Raw genomic sequence first — 21,940 nt, 5'->3', positions numbered from 1 at the left:
AGAAATTTTTACTTTGTGGTAGACTGCTCAAGAAAATACTTAATTGAATGCAATTTAATGTGGGAATATTAAATATTTGTGTGTAATCAAACTATTGACAAGTATGCATGTAACTGCAGTAATGCTAAGACTAGATATTGAGTATTAGGAAGATAGAACACTAAATTAATGACTATTTTGTATATGGTTAAGAATTCCAAAAAGGACGGTTCCTAAATTTGAACATCAATAGGCATGTCTAAAACTAGTTTGAATTTGGTGCCAAGCTTGCTTATTCTTCCTACAGTCAGAGCACTTTTGACTCTCAGAGCTCTGAATATGTAAACAAACCTTTTGATCTGATTTTGATCAGTAAAATAAAGGTGTGGCATGCATCTGAAATGGTTGTAGGCCTTACTGCTCTTCAGGAATTTAACTTGTAAGTTCTTTAAATAGGATTGTTAGTAGTAGCTTTAAAAAAATGAGAGGAATTAATTGTTCAGATTTGTGAAACTTAATGTTTCCTTGAAAACAAGCAAATGCTGGTAGAGTAACTGGTTCCATAAGCCATATCTATTTAGTTGCAGGATCTTTTTATCTGCTCTGAAGATATTTTAATCCTTGCACTGCTAAAAATCTTCATTTACAAATTCTGGTTATTCTTGTTCAGAATTCTCAGAATCGAGGATTTAGTGGTATTTCTGTAAATAAAAGTAATTGTGCTGTTAACTAGCTATGCATGCTTGCTTGTTCTGGGCCTGCAGATGATTGCCTTGTGGAATTTTCTGCTGCACATGCTCAGTCTTGTATTTCAGAATCTAGCAATACTGACTGGGATCATTATCTAATCTGTAACAAAACAGGTCTCAAACTACTTCGCTGTCTGTAAAAACTGCCTGAAAGCTGATGAAACACATGAGAAATCCTTGTGTTATCTTAACTGACTTCAGTACTTTATTTTATATGTGTGGGAATAGACATGAGAACCAAATAATTAAATTCAGAATTTACTTTCAGAAAGGCTTCTCTGATTTCCATATCTGAAAGAAATTAGGAAAACTAAAGACGAAGTTTCACATGATAGCCATCTATCTAAATCTGTACTTACAGAATGTATATGTAAAATCATCATGAAACAGTTACGTAAAATACTGATTTCTTTGACTGTTTTGATAGCTGAGTGTTCAGCCTAGATGTTGCCATACAGTTTGGGATGCTTAGGAGTAGAGGCTTGTTCTGGAGGCTACTTCTGCAAGGAAATAAGACCACTTGTTTAACAATAGCAAGGCATTCATCAAATGTCAGGTTGATTTACACCTTAGACTTTCAAATAAGCACAGTCGTCTGCGTGGGAGGTAAGGATATTTTAAATGGGAAGCAAGATATATCATTGCCTGAAGTTTGAGAGTCTGCTTCACACTGTTCCCTGTAGCATTGAATACTCTGGTCACATCTGGTTAACTTTAACTTGGAACTTGACAGTGCTGGGTAGTTTAAAGTCCAAAACACATGGTTGTGTGCTTCAGGTTTTTCCTAACAACCCTCTGAAGAATCAAAAGTAAAATTGCTGCTAGTGTTGCATAGAGTTCTTGAGTGCGTGTGTGCAGAGTTCTCGCTTTTCTTTAAAGTGACTGCAAGTGTTTAATTCTGCATGGCTACATTGGTCAGACCACTTAATTTTGTTGCTACCTAATTTTTCATTCATGTGCAACGCTGTTAGAAGCAATTCCTGATCTTCTCCGTGCTCACTGATAGTTTTGGAGTATCAATAACTAAGAATTGGCTTCTTCAGGAACCTTCTCAAAGTACCACTTTTTTCGTCCTTTTGCTTTTCTTTCCACCCCTTCAAGTTTGCATTAAGATAGCTGTATTGTAAAACTCCACTCTAAGCAGATCTGATGTTCGGCCGCCCCAAAAAAGAACAGTCTTGTGGCAGAGTTCTACTTTCCTTGTGCCACCACTTGGCGTTTTTCTGACCCCGTGGCAGCCTAGCAGGAAACTAGAGCTGCAGAAAAACCTCTTTAGCTCCCTGACCTTGGTTTCTGTGAGGTCAGATAAGTCATAATATTGGCATGTAAGATGGAGTGGGGTTGAATGGCCTGGACAGGAGGGAGGTAACCTCTCCTGTTGTTGGAATTAGACTTTTTGAATCAGTTTAGTTCTTTTCATTGAAATCACGGCTTTGGTGCCCCCTTGAAATTCTATTAAATCAAAGCATTTTGTCTTTGGAGTTGCCTTTATGGCCTGTATTTGCAGCATTAAAATCAATGTTTGTTTGGTAATGCTTATTTTTCATAAAACGTTATGATTATGTATATTTTTTCTCAATTCTCTATTAATGAAACATGTAGGGCAGAAAATGTCTTCTGCCTGGAATGCAATTTTTAATGGCTTATTGAACGAGCCTTAGCTTTCTGGAGATGGATTACTTTGATTCAAGAATCGATTTGAAAGACAAAGTTTTGTTTTGTTTGAGCAAAGTATTTCATTATGATCAAAGTATATATGTTGTTGGGTTTTGCTTCAAATACAGCATGATACCAAACAATCTTATGTTTCACGTATTGGATTATGTTTGTAAAACTTAGAGAAACTCTTTGAAACCACTAGACTATTTATCCTTTATTTCATTATTGATGAATGCTATGGGAAGTTGAAAGTAGCAGCAAACCATTGTGTCAGTTTACATTCCTTACTTCGAATTTTCTGTTTTGTGTACACCTGGTTTATAGCAATTGGTAAAGGTATGACTATGTGTTTGCTTTGTTGTTTGAGACATAACTTCTTTTTCTGTGTTTTGCAGTAACTGTAAAGAGAAGCTTGTGCACTAGACAGGGTGCAGTACTCCCTCAGCTCTTCCTGATCATACTGGAAAGACAGGGTGCTGGTCTCTTCAGTTTCCAGTTTGTGTGTTGCATTCCTAAGCACTTCCAGACAGGGCTTTGCTTGACTTCTGATGAGCAAATCAGTAGTCAGGGTCAGTGAGCTAATAGTGGATTGCTGCTTGTTGCTCACTGTACTTGTGTTTATGGTGAGTAGGTCTTGGACATCCAGGATTTTCGTAAGAGAACTGTAGAACTCACATTGGATATTGTTCTTTCTGTCGGGTCTTAAGACTAGCACTAGCCATACCTCGGGGCTTTGAGCCTTGGGGAAACATTAGAAGGTCGCTTCCCAATATAGTACGGCACAGTGTCAAGTCTGAGATGTAACTTTTCACTGTTGCATCTCCTGGACTTTTGTGGTAATTGCTGAGACTTGTGAGTAGCCATTGATCGAATTCAATTGATGAAGTCCTCTCTTCTCGTGGCTCTGGCTCACGAGGCTGAGAGCAAGGAAAAGTACTGGGGCTTGTCTGTTAAGTCTGCGCAGATTGGGCTGTAGCCTTCTAGCACTGACTTCAGACACAGTGGTGCCAAACTTGTGCTCTGTACTGATTTCCTACCCAGCAATGTGTATAGCATTAAATGTGTTCTTTTTTGGAGCCACTGCCTCCAACCACAGATGATTTAACAGAAGAAATATGTCCTGTACCCTATTTTTTATTGGAGGTACTTGACTTTAGTGGGGCATCCAGATTCTGGGGTCTGGGTTTCCAGCCAGTCTGTTGCGCTGGACTCCTATTGCAGGTGAACGTTTTTAAGCATTTCTCCTCCTTCAGTATCTGTTATTGCAGAAATCCAGGCTTTTGTGCCACTCTAGTCTTGCTGAATTTCTTGCAGCACAGATGCGAATCAGGATGTCTGATAGTGCACAATGTGGATGCTTCTAATCAATAGCTCTAAATTTTCTGAGGGAACCTGATCACCTTTAGTCTGCTGTTTGTGCAGGTGTCTGCAGATTTCTAGTTCTTCTAGACCAAATGGTAAAGCTGGAAGTTTGTCTCCCATGAGCGTAAGTTGTATTTTAGGTTCTCTCTTTCCCTTACCCTGCTGTGAAGTGTTGGTACTTTCAAACCTGACTGTCCTAAAGCTCTGAAAAGGCCAGGTTAAACTTTTCCTATGTGTCTAGGGTCTCAAACTGCTGTGGATCTCTTCATTGATCACGGTACTCGTAGCCCTGCTCTGAGTACCTGGTGACAAGTTTGCTGTGTGCACCCCTCTGTACAAAGTGTTGTGTCTGATGGCGGTTGATCTGGTTAGGGAGGCATTCAACTTCTTGAGGGTTCTTGTTCCCTCCCTCACACCTTCTGTATTGCTTGAACAGGGAATAGGGTATCCCTGTGATAGTCTGGACGGAATACTTGGGACTTTCTACTCCAGGAAGTCTATGGTATGATCCTTCAGACTGTGCCAAAGGCTTGGTCTGTACCTGTCAGCTGCCAACATACGGCCATCCCTATGCAGGCACGAAAAGCAGGCAGTGGGCTTCCCTCTGCGCTGTCTGCATTTCTTTACATAGGCTTGAGCTCTGACAGAGCTCGCTAACATTGAACTCCTTGATCAGCAGCTATCAGGGACAAAGGTATCACTCCACTGTTGCTGAAAAAAGTGAAGCAGAATGGACATTTTGGGGTGGCTTGTTATGGTTGTGTGCAGAAATCTGGGGTCCATCTTAAAAAATCCTGTTGTTATGGGTCACTCGCACTGCAGGGGTGCGTGTGGCACATTGCTTACAGGACCAAAGAGAAATCACTTCTAGGTAGTTGGAATTCCTCAGGAATCAGTGCGCATCTTCACTTTTTTTCCACAGAAATTATGCAGCTGAAAAAGAAATGAATGGCTGTGTCCTTTAAGCTTTTAAAGCAAACAGGGAAGATTTTATTGCACAGCTTTCAGATGCTGAAAGGCAACAAGTAGCGCGCTTGCTCACGTGACAGGGTAACTCTATTCATTTCACTAGTGCAGTGGACTCCAGTCTAGAAACAGAATTCTTAAGTGTTCTTGTTTTGTGGAAGGTATTTAACTATTCTCTTTGGCTGAAATTGTTTCATTTTGCATGGAAAACAACCATGAAATTGCTTATGCAGTTTTGCTGTTAACTCTGTAATTGGAACGCATCATTACCCCTGGATTTTTTTTCTAGCTTTTTAATCACATTTGGTGGTATGCAATTTCTTTAAATGTGCATTCAAGGATGCCTAGCAACAATGGTTAACTTAATGAAAAGTGTAAATGGTTTGCAGACATATTGGCCAAATACTGAAAATGTTAACACCCTTCCAGCTTTGCCAGCTTCACTTAATTTCCTTTATCATAAGGTTGGCCATATAAACTACCTCAGAGGTAATATTGGAGTTCTAGCAAGGGTAGGGGAATACACTTAAAGAACGTGAGCAGCCTTTACATTAAGTGGGTTCAGAGCAGAGCTAGCAGGAGCAGCAGCTGGTGCAGCAGTTCTTGGGCTCTGCTTCTAAATGTACTGGGAACTTCTGGCATTGTCAACAGACTTCTGGGAACCCTTTGAGGAACTGGTGTGATTGCTGCTGCCAGGAGAGGATAGCTGTAGGAGACCTTGACTTCTAACAAGAAGCTCTGTCAGGTATATGTGGTCAAAGGGAGGCTGGAGCTTTTGTTTCAGTTGATCCTGGTTAGGGAGGGACAAGCACCTTTTTAGCTATTGCTTAGGACAGTCCTATTTAACAGTCTAGCCTAGAGCATAGCTCCCAGAGTGCTGTGGACAGGCATCGCAGTGCCAGTGAGGACCATGGACTGTGTTGTGATCAGCCTGTGTACACTCAGGAATGGTGGTGACATACTGCATGGTCTCCAGCAGTCATGGTAGCAGCTATCCCTGTAACATCAGAAGCATTGACCGAAAAAGAGGGTGCAGCTCTGCAGGTCTTGGGCCACAGGGAGTGCCTGGGGCCTCTTGCTTAGGCTGGGTAGAGATGTGTTCTTATTGCTGCAGGAGGTGTGCGCTGCCAGAGGACCTGTGTCACCAAGTGAAGGAGCTGTGGTTGGATTGAAAACCAGTCTCTGAGGTTGAAGATCAGTAGCACAGAGTCCAGCTGTAGGCGAGTCACTATTGAAGTACCCAAAGGTTTGATATCAGGGCTATTTCTGTTTAAAATTTTTGTTAGTGCCCTGGATGATGGGACAGATTGCACCCTCAGCATGTTTGCAGCTGGTGCCAGACTGGGAGAAGAGGCTGGTACCCCAGCTGGTTCTGCTGCCATTCTGAGGGACCTCAGCAGCATTCTCTGAAGGCTTTAAGGCAGGGCTGGCATAACGGAGGATGACTTCCTACAGTTTTAGGGTTGTGGGTATCCTTTTACTCTATCTGGAGACATTGAGAGGGTTAAATGTATTCATGCTTAGTATTCCTCCTTAAGATACATAGGCATATAAAGTGGAAAAGGCCAGCACAGTTGTACTAGCCATCGCATGAGGTACTCTGCTTTACAAAAGCTGACGTCTTCACTTCGTTTGCCTTTCTTTTCCCTCATCGAGCCATAAAAATGAGACATACAGCAAAATTTTCAGTTGTACTCTAATATTTCTCAACATGTTTTAGTAGGAGTTGTTATTCTGCATCTTTTTAGAACACTTTCATTCTCTTCTAATAGAGAAGCAGTATGTTTCTGCAGAATAACAATTTAGTTCAGCTTAACTTATGATCTTGTTGGCTCTGAACGCTTGCTGAGCTTTTGCATTGTAATGTTTGCAGCTAAAAAAGCGTCATTATTCGAAAGCTGAAATTTCTTCCAAAGGAGATGGGGGGGAGTGGGTTTTTCAGCCTTAAGTGTCTTGAGGTCAGGTTTCTGTTCCAACCACAGATGAACAAAATCTGTCCTAAAGTTTAAAGAAATGAGATCTTGCATTTTTCTCCCAGAGACTTCTTCAAGAAAACAGCCTGTGGTACTCGTGTGCAATTTTGGGCCTGGTAATTTCTGTGTTCACTTTACAAATCCTATTCACTTCACAGCATCTAGGATGCTGGCAGTTCATCTGGAAGAAGACCCCTGGAGTGACTTAAATCTCAGAAAAATATTCTGGAAATGAAAGGGAAAAAATGTACAGAAAAGGCATACAAATTATAAGTGTGCAGAAGGGCTTCATTAAATTAAATGAATTACTAAAAATGTTAAACTTCTTGTTTTCAGGATTTAAAGCAGTAACTCTTACTGCATATGGTCAATTTTTTTAAAATGTTGTGGAGATAGTGAGACCCTTGGAAGCTGTCTCTGAGCCAGGGTAAAGAACAGGCTTACGTCAAGTTAGCTTTGTAGCTTTGACTTTTTTCAGAAGAAATGTGTGTTTGAATTGGTTGTAGTCATCTTTGTTTCAAGGCAAATGCCATTTATTTTGCAAATGGAGGAGAGGCCACTTTATTTGTAATTTGTAATGTTTGCCTGAGTTGTTTGAAGGTCAGGCTTTCCAAACCTGTTAAATGCAATTTTGCCCTTAAACTTCCATAAATGAGACTATTCATCGTTTGGCCATGGAACAGAAAGAGGCTTGTATCCTGGTTTATAAACCTAAATGAAGCAGTGGGGACACATTCTGTATCTGAAAATCGTTATCAGTAAAACTAGATGTTATTTTCTTTTTTTCTTTTCTAGTTCCTTTCTGTTGCAATCAGAAGTCTTTTCAGTTAGACATGCTGGTTTTGAGTCTTAAGCAGAGGTAGGAATTGGCTCACATAGCAGTCTGTGTCTTAGTCATAGAAACTGTAATAAAGCTGAATTCAGTTACTGTGAGCTTTGACACTGACCACAGAGGTGTTTAAAGGACAAATATCGTGGAAATGCTTAAATGTAAACGGAAGCTTTTGGTTTTGTACTCTAAAGGGTATGCTTAAAGTGTAAGTGGAGCATGATGCAGTGATTCCTGGTGGAGTGTTGATCCAACTAATCCAGCCTTACAACAGTACAGTGCTTCCCAGGTGTCTTACTAGGTTAAGCACAAGACCAGACTATCCAGCTAGGTTGAGCTTTGTCCCCAACCTGACCCAAATAGGAATATGTGGGATTTCTGCAGTGCTCTCTTGGTGTTGCATGACTAATGATAGTTTTGGACAGCATTTATGACTATACTGGAGGTGAAGTAGAACTGTAAAAAGTAATTCAGAATGATTAATTGAAGCTCAAGAAGTTATTTGGGGAAAAAAATAAATACTTGCTTCCATTTTCCAAAATGTGTGTAAAAGACTGTAGAATATTTTGGGGAGGCAAGGTGAAAAGTGATTAACATGCTACTTCAATACCTGTACTAAAACTACTGTACTTAGTTCTAGCTCAAGCAGTGTGTTTTCTAGTTTTCTGGGACTTACTGTGGTCACCATGGTAAAGGTGGGAGAGAATGGGGGTGTTTCAGAGAAGCAAAGCGATTTCTCAGCGTCATTGATGAAGCCAGGTGAAAGGACGTTGCTGAACCATGCAGAACTAGGTAAGGAGAAAAGTTTTGATTCAGGCTATGGGTTTTAGCTTCAGATTCATGTGTTTTCAGAGTAGCTGAGATGCATCATGTATGTCTTTAGTGAAGGACTGAGTGTAGGGGGTGATTCCTGTTTTTTCAAAAATATACTGGGAGCTATGTGGTAGACTAGTAATAAAGAGAATCACTTCTGTGTTGAGATGATAGGGTTTGATCAGCATAGACTTGTAATGGAAAAACATACCCTTCTAATGTTAGTTTTGAAGATCAGTGAGATGTTTGTTCACATCCAGAAACATCTTTTGACAAAAATCCTTCAGGAAGCTGCGGTTTCTTTGGTGGTGGGGTGGTCCACCACCGACTCAGCCAGTCGGTCCCTCACTTGATCTTCATCCCCTGGTCCTTCTCCTTGAACCCTTTCGCCAAGTGCAGAGCCCTGTTAGACTTTTCGGTGCAGAGGGAGGCAAAGGCGGCATCACATAGCACTCTCGCCAGATCACATGCCCGATTCAGCAGCTGTCCCACGTTTTCCTTTTTCAGCCTTGTACTGCTGAGACAGCAGTAGAAGCTTTTCTTGTTAGCCTTGATATTATTTTTTGTTTGTTTGCATTCCTTTCAAGTCTCAACTGCAGTTGAGCTCTGGCTTTCCCGAGGCTGAGTGGACAGCGTTACTAAATTTCTCCTTCTGTAGGCCATTGCTTCTTCCATCTCCTGTACGCTCCCTGTTTGCATTGGAGCTCTGCCAGGAGTTCCCTGCTTAGGACACATCTGCTTGTTTTCCTGGCTGTTAGGATGTTGGGAAACAAAGGATGCTGTATGCATAGTGCGGACTTGGCTCAGGGAGTTAGAGTATAGCCTCTTGATCGCTTGTTCTGCCGATCCTACCTTGCTGCACTTCTGCATTGGCATAACCTTTTTTGGAAGTTTGACGCAAGAGTGCATGTATTTTTCTCAGGGTTGATGTGATTACATATCCCTAGCTGTACCATAGCGTAACTGTACTAAAGAAAGCCCACAGAAGGCGCATCTGAGCACTTTTAACCTGTTTTCATCTTTTGAAACTACAGTCATTGCTTTGAATTCTGCTTTTTCAGCATACTGATGTCTGGTACTTGGACCTGGTACTTCTCCATGCATTCATATGTATTTAAGATGTCTGGTTACCACTTGCAGCACATTTTGTAAAGCTAAGCAAACAAAAAAACCAAACCCAGCTCTTTCCAAGGTGCCACATCCTCCCCGTGTGACATTTGGCGAGATGCATTCCACCCTTCTGTGTTAGTTACTTAGGCTATTTTAATTTAATCTCGAAACAGTGTTTCACAGTTCAGAAAACAAATTTTAAACAAAAATGCCTTTATACTGAGGTGCTCTGATGTAACAGGAGCCAGGTTTAAATTTAGATTTTCTTGAGAAGGATAGGATGGGGAGAATCTGTGTCAGCTTCTTTTGGGGGGCAGCTAGTCTGTAGTGAAGTGGCAAATAAGAACCAGCTCTGGTCTCCTGTTAGACTTCCCAGTGACAGTGGAGATGTCTGTCAGTGGGAGGGGAATAAGAAACGAGCAAGTAACTGAAGCAGTGCGTCTGGGGGAGCTGGGAAAGGAAGCAAGGACATGGACAGAAAGCCAAATGATGCACAGAAAGAAAATGAGTGCCCTCTTTCGTGAAAGGGCTTTTTGTCATGGAAACAAAACTAGATTCTTTCTGCTGAAGGGGTATAGTAGTTTGCTTAAAACTAGGTTTTATGGTCACTTTGTTAATTATTCATCCAGATAAGGACCTACTTGTTTCTTTTTTTATCTTTTGTCTCTTGAGTACATTTGCATTTATGTATATGAAAACTTTTTAAAAGGTTTTTTAATTACTATCTACTAAAATAGTTTGAAAACTGTTACAGTACTGTGTTCTTGTGCACAATAGGTTTCTAGCAGGCTCTCAACATCAGGATCAAGCAAATAACTTGTCTCTTTGCCTGGGATAAACACTTGACATAAATCATAATGCTGTGTAAATGCTGATTCCTTATATATTTTCTGGCATGGCCTAAAAGGAAGGTAGCTTGTACTCTTGAGGAGGAGAGAATATGGAGTAAAATTGTGAAGCAGAGAGCATTTCTGAAGAGTGATCTGTCAGGGGAACAGTGGAACATGGCTCTTGCAGCGACGGGACTGTCGTGTGTTAAGATAGCCTGGCTTGGTTACAGATGAAAACTAGTAACTGATTGGCAGGAGGTGGCTGATACTGATGATATTAAGTATTTAGAGCAAGATAAGTTAATATGTGGTCAATTTTGTGTGAGTTGGCTTTTTTTAGCACTTCAGGACTGTAAAGTCATGTTACAACTGATGTAATTTAAAGGTGGTAAGTACAGACTAAGAGGGAAGGTCTGTATTCTAGTTTGGTTTTTAGAGAAAGAATTGATATGTTCTTATCTAGTATCAGGTAAAAGTTAACAGGACTGTAATTTCTGGGTTTTCATACAAACTTATTGTCAAATGCCTACAGTGAATATGAGAAAATCTGGTAACTGTTGTAATCCTACTACTTTTCAGACCCTTCTTTTTTAATCTGTGTTTGTTTCTGTAAACCCCATTACGTCCCTGCTCTCTTTTCCCAGGGCATTTGAACTCGTTAATAAGGAATAGTCATAGAGCAACCTGTATAAAATTACAAGTGGGAAAGATGCAGGACTTTGCTCGGACAGAAACAGTGAAGAGAGCCAAGGGTATGTGGGCACTGCTCGTGAGTGCTTTGGGGAACAGGCACTCGCAAGGGTAAGCGTGTGTAAGCTCAAGGACAATGTTTGCGCAGGAGCAAGTGGATACGAAGTATGAAGACCTGCGTTTAGAGGAGGAGAGTGTTGGAGGGGGTTTACAGACAGTGCTTTCAATCGGAGTGCCTGGGACAAAAATCTTAACTGCTTTTAATGTGAAGCTGGCTTATGTTTTAGGGAAAGGGAATATGTACAGTTGGTGATCACGGGGACTGGACTCAGATTATGAGGTCCCTTTTGGTCCTGTTGTGTCCACGAGTGCTGTTACTTAAATACAGGATAAAACCAAAACTAAGTAGCTTAATCTTCCTTGTCACTGATCTCAAACAGTGCATGAACATATAACCTGTCTGATGCTTAGCAGGAAAGCTGCTGGGTAAGCAGTGGTTGCCTTCCTGCTCTGTTCTCTGGGAATTTGTTGCAAGAAAATAGGGAAGGATAATCACTTGTACTTGTCATAGGCTGAGCCCTTGATCTCATGCCTCAGAGTACAAAACATAGTTTATTAAATTTACACAGTGCAGAATCCTGCTGCTCTTCACCTGCCAGGAGAATACAGACCCCTGGTCCTCAGTGCAGCATCACCCAGGGAGTGACAGCCCTGACTGCTAGGGCTCAGTGGCTCTGACTGGGAGGGATGAGTCTAGTGGAAGTCTGTTTCCCTGGTCTTTAAGGGCCTATTTCTATAAACTTTATTAGGACCTGGTTCTTTTCAGTAGCTTGCTGGATTGTTCACGTTTATGTGGCTTTCGGGACAGGCTGAAAATACCTATACAGCAGCTGGTACTCTGAGCCTTCAGAGCTGCTGTACCTGTGAGGGGTGTCCGACTCTTCCCACCCTCTTAGGAGGGGAAAAAGTCATTGCCTAATGTCTGTGTAATATTTGTTCCCTCTTAAACTTATCTTTGTTTTCTTGGTCAGATTCTGGAGAAATAAGACAGGGTCCAGGTGCTAAACATTTTCCTAATTGTTAAATTATTCATTTTCCTAATCAGGGGAAAAGAATCTCATTGGGCAAGTGATTGTGGACTGACCAGATTTGATCTAAATGATTGATCATCTCTGACTAATAAAACAGAAACTGAATGTTATAAAGAAACCAAGAAAAAACATGCTGTAGGTACATGTAAGATCTGTCTGCAAAATCTTGATCAATGTTATCTGTCGATCTTTCTGTAAAGCATAAAGGTGCAGAAGCTGGTGTCTAAGATCTTGCTTTTTTGTGTTTCTTTGTTTCCTCTGCAGAGTTAAAGCCGACTTGGCTATCAAAGAGGGATTTGCAGAAGCTTCTGGCATTGTGAGAGTTTGATCTGTGCTAGTGGAGATGTTTAACACTGGTCTGTAAGAGGACAGGATATTGTTCCTGACTGAGGGTTGAACACAGAGGGGATCTGGCCTCTTCAAGAGCTTTAGCAGACAGTAAAAATTAACGGGGACTGTTTATACAAGGAGTGTATTAGGAAACAGGCAATGACATTATTTGGGTTTAGATGAGTTACTGGTCTATTACAATTCATAACAAAGCTGGCGACAAGCGGGGAGTTGTGCTGCTGCTGTCCTTCTGCAGTCAGTCTGTGTGTATGCTGTTAGTAACAACACTTTGAGAGTTATTTGGAGCTTGCTTCCATCCCTCAGGGCTTTTAGACTCATAGGTCTCAATTCCTTCAGTAGACTGGTGATTCTTTTTTCAGTAGATGAGTTAATCTGCAGTGTCTGTTGCAGCCCTTTTCTTCAGTTTCTCTGGTATTTTGTGCTAGGATAATCACCGTTTGCCCTTTTTTTGGGGGGGAGGGGAGTATATTTGGTGTTCTGAAATGTCTGGAAAGCATTAAGAAAACTTCCTTGCCAGCTAAGACTATTGCAGAGCCAAAGTGTGATTAAAAAAGGGCTATATGTCAGAAGATAATCCTCTACCATAACAATTAGCTGTGTCTTCTAGTGTTCTCAAGCCTAACAAGGGAGCTGAATAATAACTTAAAAATAATGTATTGTTAAAATAGCAGATTCTCCTATGCATGCTTACAGTTTTCTTTAGAAAGTCCCATAGATCTGGATGAGATATGGAGAAATTGTCTGGAAAAGGTGTATCTTTTATTGAATTGGAGTTACTTTATTGCACTGAGACAGTCTTGAAAGTATTTTAGTTATTCTTTAGGTCTACAGTGACAAAAGCCTCTAATTGTTGGGAAATTGCAACCCAAAATAATCTTAGCATGTAGTGTTATAATTGATAGTAGCATTTGTGGAGGTTGGAGATAGAAGCAAACAAAGAAGTATCCAAATAAATATCCTTTGCCTAAAATGTTTTAAAGGTTTGTAGTATTGTTGCCAAAATCTATTTGTGAGAGTTAAGAGTAAACTTACATAAAGTAATAGTACACGAATCGTCTGCATTAAAGAGAACTTTTCATTCTTCGGTTTCATCCTGTGTTTGGGAGACTCGCTGCTCATTAACTCTATGAATGTACGAAGGATTGAAAAACGTCTTTTTCCCTTTTGTCTCTAGGAGTGAAGTTTGGAATAGCTACAACAGCAATGAGTAGCGTGATGATTTCTTACCTAACAGTTCATCTGTTGACACTTTCTCACTTTCTGTTCTTTATCTACAAGTTTGTACTCTGTTAAATTCTTGCCTTTGTTCCACACCCATTAAGTTTACAAGACTGTTCAGAGTCGGTATTTTAGTCTTGAATTTCTTGCTGTTGATGGTTCATCTGCGTCTGTCTGCTACACACCGTCCTTGAAGACAGAGGAATGTCTGAAGTGGCAAATGAAAGAGCTTTCAGTAACTACTTATGATGTATGCCAGCCTTGAGAAACTTCTTTGGCTTATTTAAATATTTGCTGTGTGGATTATGTTTATGTTGAGTTCAATTTTTCTCACTTGAATTTCCTTTAACTTGATGGTGATAACTTTCTTCTGTTAGGAGTAATTTTAAAAATGTTCTTCCATGTAGGACACAGCTTAGGCTATGGCTTTGTGAACTACGTTACTGCAAAAGATGCTGAAAGAGCAATAAACACACTGAATGGCCTCAGACTTCAGTCAAAAACTATCAAGGTAGGATGCCTAGATTTTTTTTCCATCTTCTATGAAAATGGCATTTTAATAAACTTCATTCTGGTGGTAAGGCTTGTGTGCTCTCCAGCTGCAAGAAAGGTAGAATCTGGGAGTAGTGAAGTTAAGCCTCTCAGGTTTTATAACAGCTTTCTATTCAAAGATTCCTTTTTTTTCATTCTCACCATTTTTACAGCAGTAGGTGGGATCATTCCAAATTGTTGCCAGGCTTTTGAACTCACGTACATCCCAGATACTTGATGATCTCTATTTTAAATCATGTTGATACACATGCACTCCTTTTCCGAAATAACAGCTAGTACTGTACCTGTAGGAAATCACTCTAGCTTAGGTGATATTTGTAACTTTCTCTAGTAGCAGAAATTAAGGTAGAAAGAGGCTTTTTAAAAAAAAAAAAAAAAGTACAGACAGCACAAGTTCTTGGTGTGAGCTGTGGTTACTGACAGGTCCAGTATCTGTGTCAGAACTTCAGGGATTCTTCACCATAGCAAATATGTCTGTTGGCAGCATTGGTATTAGTCTACTGCTGTCTCTTTATAGCAATGCCACTATATTCTTTATCTGTTGGATAAGCCCCAAATGAATGGAGTTAATTTGTTCTGGCAATTTTCCCTATCTTCTCCCTGTTCTGCTTTTTTGAACTCCAATAAAAAATGCCTGCATTGTTTAGTGGGGAATAAATGCAAGTGACTCATGACAAAATAAATTGCTCTTTCCTATTTTACACCCTGAGCAGACTTTTTTTTTCTTTTTCCTTTAAAGGTTTCCTATGCTCGTCCAAGTTCTGAAGTTATCAAGGATGCTAATTTATATATTAGTGGGCTACCAAGGTCAATGACACAAAAAGATGTAGAAGATATGTTTTCACGTTTTGGACGCATCATCAACTCACGTGTGCTTGTGGATCAAACTACAGGTGCGTTCTGTTGCATTAGCTTCATAAAGCTGTAGTGTATAGCATGTTTGATTTTTCACAGACTGGTAGTTCCTAAACTAATTTAGACTTTCTCAAACTATCCGTGACATCTGGTGTCATCCACTGAAATAATTTTAATGGGATATCCTTTTCCAATGGATTTTTTTTAAACACGAACTGACTGATGCTGCCTCCTCTGCTAGCTTACAGTCTAAACCTGGTATTGTATTTTATGCTCTTATTGTCAGTTTTACCAGGCTGAGCTGCTGATTTGTCAAATCTACTCTCTTGCAATGACACTTGATACTAGTGTAGTGCAGTGTGCTTCTAGGCAATGTTTGTAATCTGCTGTGCTAACATTACCTTTATTTTGCACAAATGCAGCTATTACCCACAGGTAAATTCCAGGCCACGGTTATATATTAAAAAGCAAAACAAGAATGTGTGTTGTCTTTTATACCAATTCAGACCTTACACGACTTTCTCATATTTTAAAACATTTGAGGTGTCTTACAGTCCTCTGTAGTTACTACTAACCAAAGGAATGAACTTAATACACTTAGTACTACCCTCTTGAATTTTCTGAATGTATTTTGTTTATTAAAAAAATGAGAAAGAAAAGGGAGAAGTTGCTTACTTAAGCGCTCTGCTCAGGAGAGACCAAAGTTAAAGATTTCCTTTAAAATGTTAATTCTGACTTGATGTTACGATGTGTTTTCACAGAATTTTAATTTCTTACCTAGTTATTTCAGGCTGTATAACTGAAGAGTATGGCTTATCCTGTAACCTTAGGTGTTCTGTGTTGGTGGTTTTTTTTCCTGTAGCCCATATGTCATGTATGAATTTGAAGAGAACTTCTACAAATATACTTTTTCATTGATTATGCATTTGCTATATTTGAACAGAAGATAATCTAATTCTAGCAGTTCCACATTTAACATTTATATCTAGTAGTATGTGCATTTATATACAGTAGTTAAGCAGCAACTTTCATTCTGTGAGGAATCTGCTGTAATTTAGAGTAGGGCATTAGCAGCTTTTGGGGGCATTAATCTGACTAAATGCTAGAGTCTACAACACTGAGTATCTCCAGTAGAGCTAGCTCCTTGTGTAGGCATCTGCTTTTAAGTGTTACAATTTCATCAGACTGCATATAAGAGAAATCCGAGGTGACTAGATGAGATCTGGATACTGATGTTGCAGATGCTCTGATGTTGAGCGAGGAAAATCCTATCCTTCCTTTCCTAGAGAGAAGGATTCCTTTTGTCCAACTTTGATATCTGTGCCTATCTATCACCTGCCTCTAGAGCTAGTTATCTAGGTGACAGCTGTAGTAGAAGCAAGAAAAAGACTTTTAGAGCATAGAGAACTTGTATTAATACGAATGTCAAAAATAGTCATCCTTTTCTGGCTGCCAGTGGGGTCTGTCTAGCTAGCATCTGTCTTTGACAGAGCTATAACATAGAATGGTTTGGGTTGGAAGGGACCTTAAAGATAATCTAGTTCCAACCCCCCTGCTGCGGGCAGGGACACCCTCCACTAGACCACGTTGCCCAAAGCCTCATCCAGCCTGGTCTTAAACACTTCCAGGAATGGGGCATGATGTGACAGAAGTCATACAACTAAAATCTCTCCAGGAGTAATAAAGTTTTCATTGAGTGTGCCGAGGCATGGTGCTGTCTAATTCAGTGTCAGCTCAGAATATACCACTTGCTTTCAAATAACCTTAATAATAATGTATTGTTTGAAGAGTGTATTCTGTTTACATTACGCAGTTTAATGCAGGCATGGCCTAGGTTTCCTTTCCCTTCAAGAACGTAGTCATGCCTTGGCTTTAAAACCTGCATTTCATATCTTGATCTAGTCCCAGTTAGGACAGATTTTAATTTGTGCTTTTAGACATACCCTCTCAGCAGAGGTTGTTCTCTGACTTTTGAGAATTAATCTGCTTAAAAATACACTTTCTACGATATTTACACTTTTAAATGAACACTATGATAGATCAAGTGAGAAGTGCTAAGATGAACAGCAAGAAAGTGGAGAAGTAGTAACAGTAAGTCCTTGCTGACTTCTGGGCGATGCTGCTGTTCTGTGCCTTTCCAGGGTGGGACATAAGCTTCCTCCTGGCACAGAAAGGCTGATCCCAGTGGTACTGGAGCATATAGTGCTGTCAGCTCTAATTTGATGAGCCGATCTGGTCCAGCCTCCTGTCTTGGAAGTAACCAGCAAGAAATCAAAAGATGGAATAACTTCTTCACAGGTTGACTCCTTCCAGATGACTCTAGAAAGGCCAGCCACGCAGTTGGTGCTAGCCATCTCCCACTGTTGTTCTGTAGTTCTTTTCTTCAAAAAGTGCAGTGACTTGGGAAATAGGCTTTCTCGGTATGACTTTGCATAACAACATGCAGTAAATGAGATGAGTTGTTATTTATGGCAGTTCTCCCAGTGCCCCACGTGAAAACACGCCTTTCCTAGAGACTGTTCTTTGAGGAAGGTGTAGGGTTGGATTCCCTTTTGCTTGCTTGCTGCATGCCCAGGATTTTGTCATGCTGCATTTCCTTCTGTGAAATATAGGGCATAACATTCAAATGTTATAAACAACTTTGTGATTTATGATAAGCTTAACCAACTTCTGAAACTGTCTTTGAAGATTGCCCTATGTGGGTGTAGAGGAGAGACAACATGGAAGTATTTGATCTGGCCCATTCTGAAACAGAGTTGGTAAAATCCTAGAATTAGTCTAGCCATAATATCTGCTTTGGAATTAAATTTAAACAAAATGTACTGTTTTAACTTCACTGTGATAAACAATATTTCCAGACTATAGAAAATTTCAGACAGATGAGAAGCAGGGGAGGGAGGTGTGGAGGGAGATCTCACCAGCCATAGCTCTTACCTCAGCCAGAAGGATCTGGGGTCTGGAACTGGGGGGGGGGGGAAGCAAATGTTTACCAGCAGCGTAATTGTTCCAGTACAGTTACCAAGACGTAATTCTTAGTTGGTTTTTTATTGAAGTCAAAATAAAGTATCTGACAGCTAGAAATAATGGCTCTGATGTAGATGAAATTGTGATCCCTTCATTACAGAAGGTTGAACTACTTGATTAGAGTTAGACCTTCATGCCCTCATCTACGAACCAGAGTGTGTTTTCAGCATGGAAAACTGAAAACATTTGGAAAAATAAGTGTCAATTTTGTGTTTGCAGATGCTTTTTAGTGATAAGGTAATCAAAGCAAAGGGGGGGTTTGTTTTGGTTTTAACTGACTGGAATGAATTCTCTTTTTTTGGTGGAATTAATTTAAAATCTTGGGAGGGTTTTTTTGGTAATGGAAATGTCAGTTGGTGATGGATTTTATGGGTTTCTACTACATGGAATTTTAAGTGTTTTAGTCACTGTGGTTGTTATGGCTGAAATTAATGTGTTAATTTGTCTTTTGTTTCTTAATTTTGTACTTCATCCTCTAGCTGCTGAAGAAACCTTAGTAAATGTAGAGAACCTGAAAGCTGTGACCATAGAAATATTTAACTTTTTGTTTTTTTGCTTTCAAAGTTATTTTGAGTTTATCCTGAACTTCAATTTTTTATTTTTTTTTTATTGGTTTGGTTAAAAGGTTTGTCCAGAGGGGTCGCATTTATCCGGTTTGACAAAAGGTCAGAAGCAGAAGAGGCAATTACAAATTTCAATGGTCACAAACCCCCAGGTTCCTCCGAACCCATTACAGTGAAGTTTGCAGCCAATCCTAACCAGAACAAAAATGTGGCACTGTTATCGCAGCTGTGTCATTCACCAGCTAGACGGTTTGGAGGGCCAGTGCATCACCAGGCGCAAAGATTCAGGTAGGTTAGGAAGAATAATGCGTTTAAGGCTGTACTGCTATTCCCGTGTCCGTCTGGGAAACTGTACTCTTGCAGCTGTGCAGTAATATCTTCATTGCAGCATGTGTGAATGAATACATAGTGCACTATGTCCTGCAGTGTTATGTAAATAAATTGTTGAATTAAAATATGATTAAAGTAAAATCTTACTTGTAAAATTTATATTTAAATTAATTATGTGAAGGTACACACACTACAGTGTCTGTTTCTACGACTGAGTGTATAGTGAGATGATAGAAAGCAGCAGATTCCAGATGGGTACTGGTAGATACCTGTCTCAACAGATCCCCATTCTGTAGTCCATATATCTGAATGCAGATATAATTTGGCAACTTAATGAAAGCTCTGAACCATTGGTTCCAGCAGGGAGGTGTCATAGTAAAAGAGGAAAACCTTATTTCTGATTGAGATTCTGTGGGATTTCTGCCTACATCTTGAGCTGTGCAGTGTTCTGTCTCTCCTGGAGTCCTCATAAGTTCAGTAAGGTTATTGAGTAATTGCAACATATTGTCTGCTTCCAGAGCTGTGTAAGATATTATCTGTTTTGCATTTGAGAATTGCCTTAGTTGCTTAAAGCAGAGTGTCGATAGTTGGACTGTGCTCTGGAAAGTGCATTATATTTACTGTCTTGCAGATAAGTAATCGGCTTGGTTATGAGATGTGCTCATGAGAATTTCTGAGAGTAGTGTTTCCCTGATTAAACTTTTTTCTTTTTTCTCCTCTGAGGTATCCAGTTAGCTCAGCAAAATTGCACTAAACTCAAATAGCTTTGTGCAGTGCTGCTGTTCCACTATTGCTGTGACCTTCCCATAATACTGTAGTTTAGCATTTTAAGAACAGCTAGGTGTAGTGTGTCTCCAGTGAGACTTAGTTCTTTATAGTTACCTGTTGTTTTGCACTAAGGGTGATTGAACAGGTTGCCCAAAGAGACTGTGGAGCGTCCATCCTTGGAGATGCTCAAAACCTGGCTGGAACAGGCCTGAGCAACCTGCTCAAGGTGCCTCTGCTTTGAGCAGGGAGGTTTACTAGAGGATTTCCAGAAGTACCTGCCAACCTCAGTTGTTCTCAGATTCTCTTCAACAGTAGCTCAGGCAAGTTTACAGCAGGCAGCTCCTCAAACAAGATTTTGTTTCCCTGAAGTACTCATCCAGATCTCTGCACCAAACCTTCTAAGCCACATCAAGGAATGAAATTCTACATTGTTGGCAGTTAGGTGAACTATTAAAAAACTCACACGCCTGTCTCTTGCATCAGCCTGGGCTTCATTGTGTCCTGGTCCTCTGTCGTAGTTCAGCCCCAGCTGGCAGCTGAGCACCATGCAGCTGCTCGCTCACTCCTCTGTGGCCCCCCCACCCCCCCGGTGGGATGGGGAAGAGAATCAGAAGACAAAGGTAAAACTCGTGGGTTGGGATAAGGATAGTTTACTGGGACAGCAAAGGAAGAGGAAAGTAACAACAGTACTTACAAAAGAATATACAAAGCTGGTGATACACAATGCAATTTTCTGACCTCACTGAAACCTGATGTCCAGCCTGTCTCAGAGCAGTGACCTGTCCTTCCTGACCAGCCCCCTTTATATGTTGAGCATGATGTCATATGGTATGGAATACTCCTTTGGCTTGTTTGGGTCCGCTCCCAGCTTCTTGGGAAAATTAACTCTATCCCAGCTGAAAACCAGGACATTATCTACCCCTTATTCTGTATCATCTATGTTGTGCCCAGATCCTATGCTTTCCAATTAATCACCACTACTCTTCCTGTCTTTGAGAGATATATATATATAGGAACATGCAAATATCATTCCCTTAGTCTATGGGCCATCCCTCTAAAATGTCTGTTGAGTTCATTCAATCCATGACTTTGGGCTTTCAGGGCAGGAGTGATGGATTGTTGCATGCTACATCTGGAGCTCACAGCTGGTGTATCTAGTGCAGCCCATGCTCATGGTCTGCGGGTTGAAGATGTCAGTCTCGAGCAAGTTGCTGGGAGCTGGTTGCTGAAGCCAGTTCTAGTTCCATCATCACTGCACTTTGCATGATTTCATCAAAGTTCATCCTTCATTAATTTGGGTGATTCTTACTGTAATACCGTTGATATGGCATATAGCCACTGTTGTAGTGATGACATACAATAGCAGGGTTATTTAGCAATTAACATCACACAGTTTATTTTGTTGGCTGTTCTCACCCAAAACCAAATCCCACATTGGACTTCCCCATCCTCCTGCATCACCCACCACACGCACACAGGTCCTTGAGCAAAAGCAACACCATGGATGGGTTTTTGCCTCTGCCTGAAGCAGGGATAACCCAGACTACCTTTCCCAACGTATTCTTCATGTGTGCTATGGGGACTTTATCCCCTTCTACACTGCATGGAAGTTTTGGGCAGGACCAGTTGGATTGGTAGATCACCTAGAGTTAATTAACCAGGTGGCATTTGCTAAATGTGTACCCCAATGTTTGAGAGTCCCACCACCCATTGCTCTCAGGGTAGTCTTTAGCAGCCCATAGTATCGTTTGATTTTCCTGGAGGTTGGTGCATGACAGGGGATGTGATACACCCACGTGTATCACATGCTTTTTGGCCTAGGGGTCTATGAGATTGTTTTGGAAATGGGTCCCATTGCCTGACTCAGTTCTTTCTGGGGTGCCATGTCACCACAGGACTTGCTTTTCAAGGCCCAGGATAGTGTTCTGGGAGGTGGCATGGGGCACAGGATATGTTTCCAGCCATCCGGTGGTTGCTTCCACTATTGTAAGCACATGGCACTTGCCTTGGCAGGTTTGTGGGAGTGTGATGTAATCGATCTGCCAGGCCTCTACATATTTATATTTCAGCCATCATCCTCTGTACCAGAGAGGCTTTAACCACTTGGCCTGCTTGATCGCAGCACTTGTTTCACATTCATGCATAACCTGTGAGATGGTATCCATGGTCAAGTCCACCCCTCGATCATGAGCCCATCTGTATGTTGCCTTTCTTCCTCGATGAACTGA

The 21,940-nt window shown here is 40.7% G+C and overlaps 1 protein-coding gene across 3 annotated transcripts in view; it reads left to right on the top strand.

Moving 5' to 3' along the window:
- ELAVL1 (ELAV like RNA binding protein 1) overlaps positions 1–21,940 on the top strand; it is a 53,558-nt gene that overhangs the window by 11,610 nt on the left and 20,008 nt on the right. For all 3 annotated transcript variants that reach the window (XM_075776305.1, XM_075776303.1, XM_075776304.1), the window contains 3 exons: positions 14,028–14,131; positions 14,912–15,065; positions 18,677–18,902. In XM_075776305.1, the coding sequence (XP_075632420.1) occupies positions 14,028–14,131; positions 14,912–15,065; positions 18,677–18,902 (484 nt within the window). The remainder of the gene's footprint in view (positions 1–14,027; positions 14,132–14,911; positions 15,066–18,676; positions 18,903–21,940) is intronic.

Source organism: Balearica regulorum, chromosome 26 (assembly GCF_011004875.1).
Source record: "Balearica regulorum gibbericeps isolate bBalReg1 chromosome 26, bBalReg1.pri, whole genome shotgun sequence".
In the NCBI taxonomy this organism is placed as follows: Eukaryota; Metazoa; Chordata; class Aves; order Gruiformes; family Gruidae; genus Balearica; species Balearica regulorum.
This window is presented reverse-complemented; position numbering and strand designations above follow the sequence as displayed.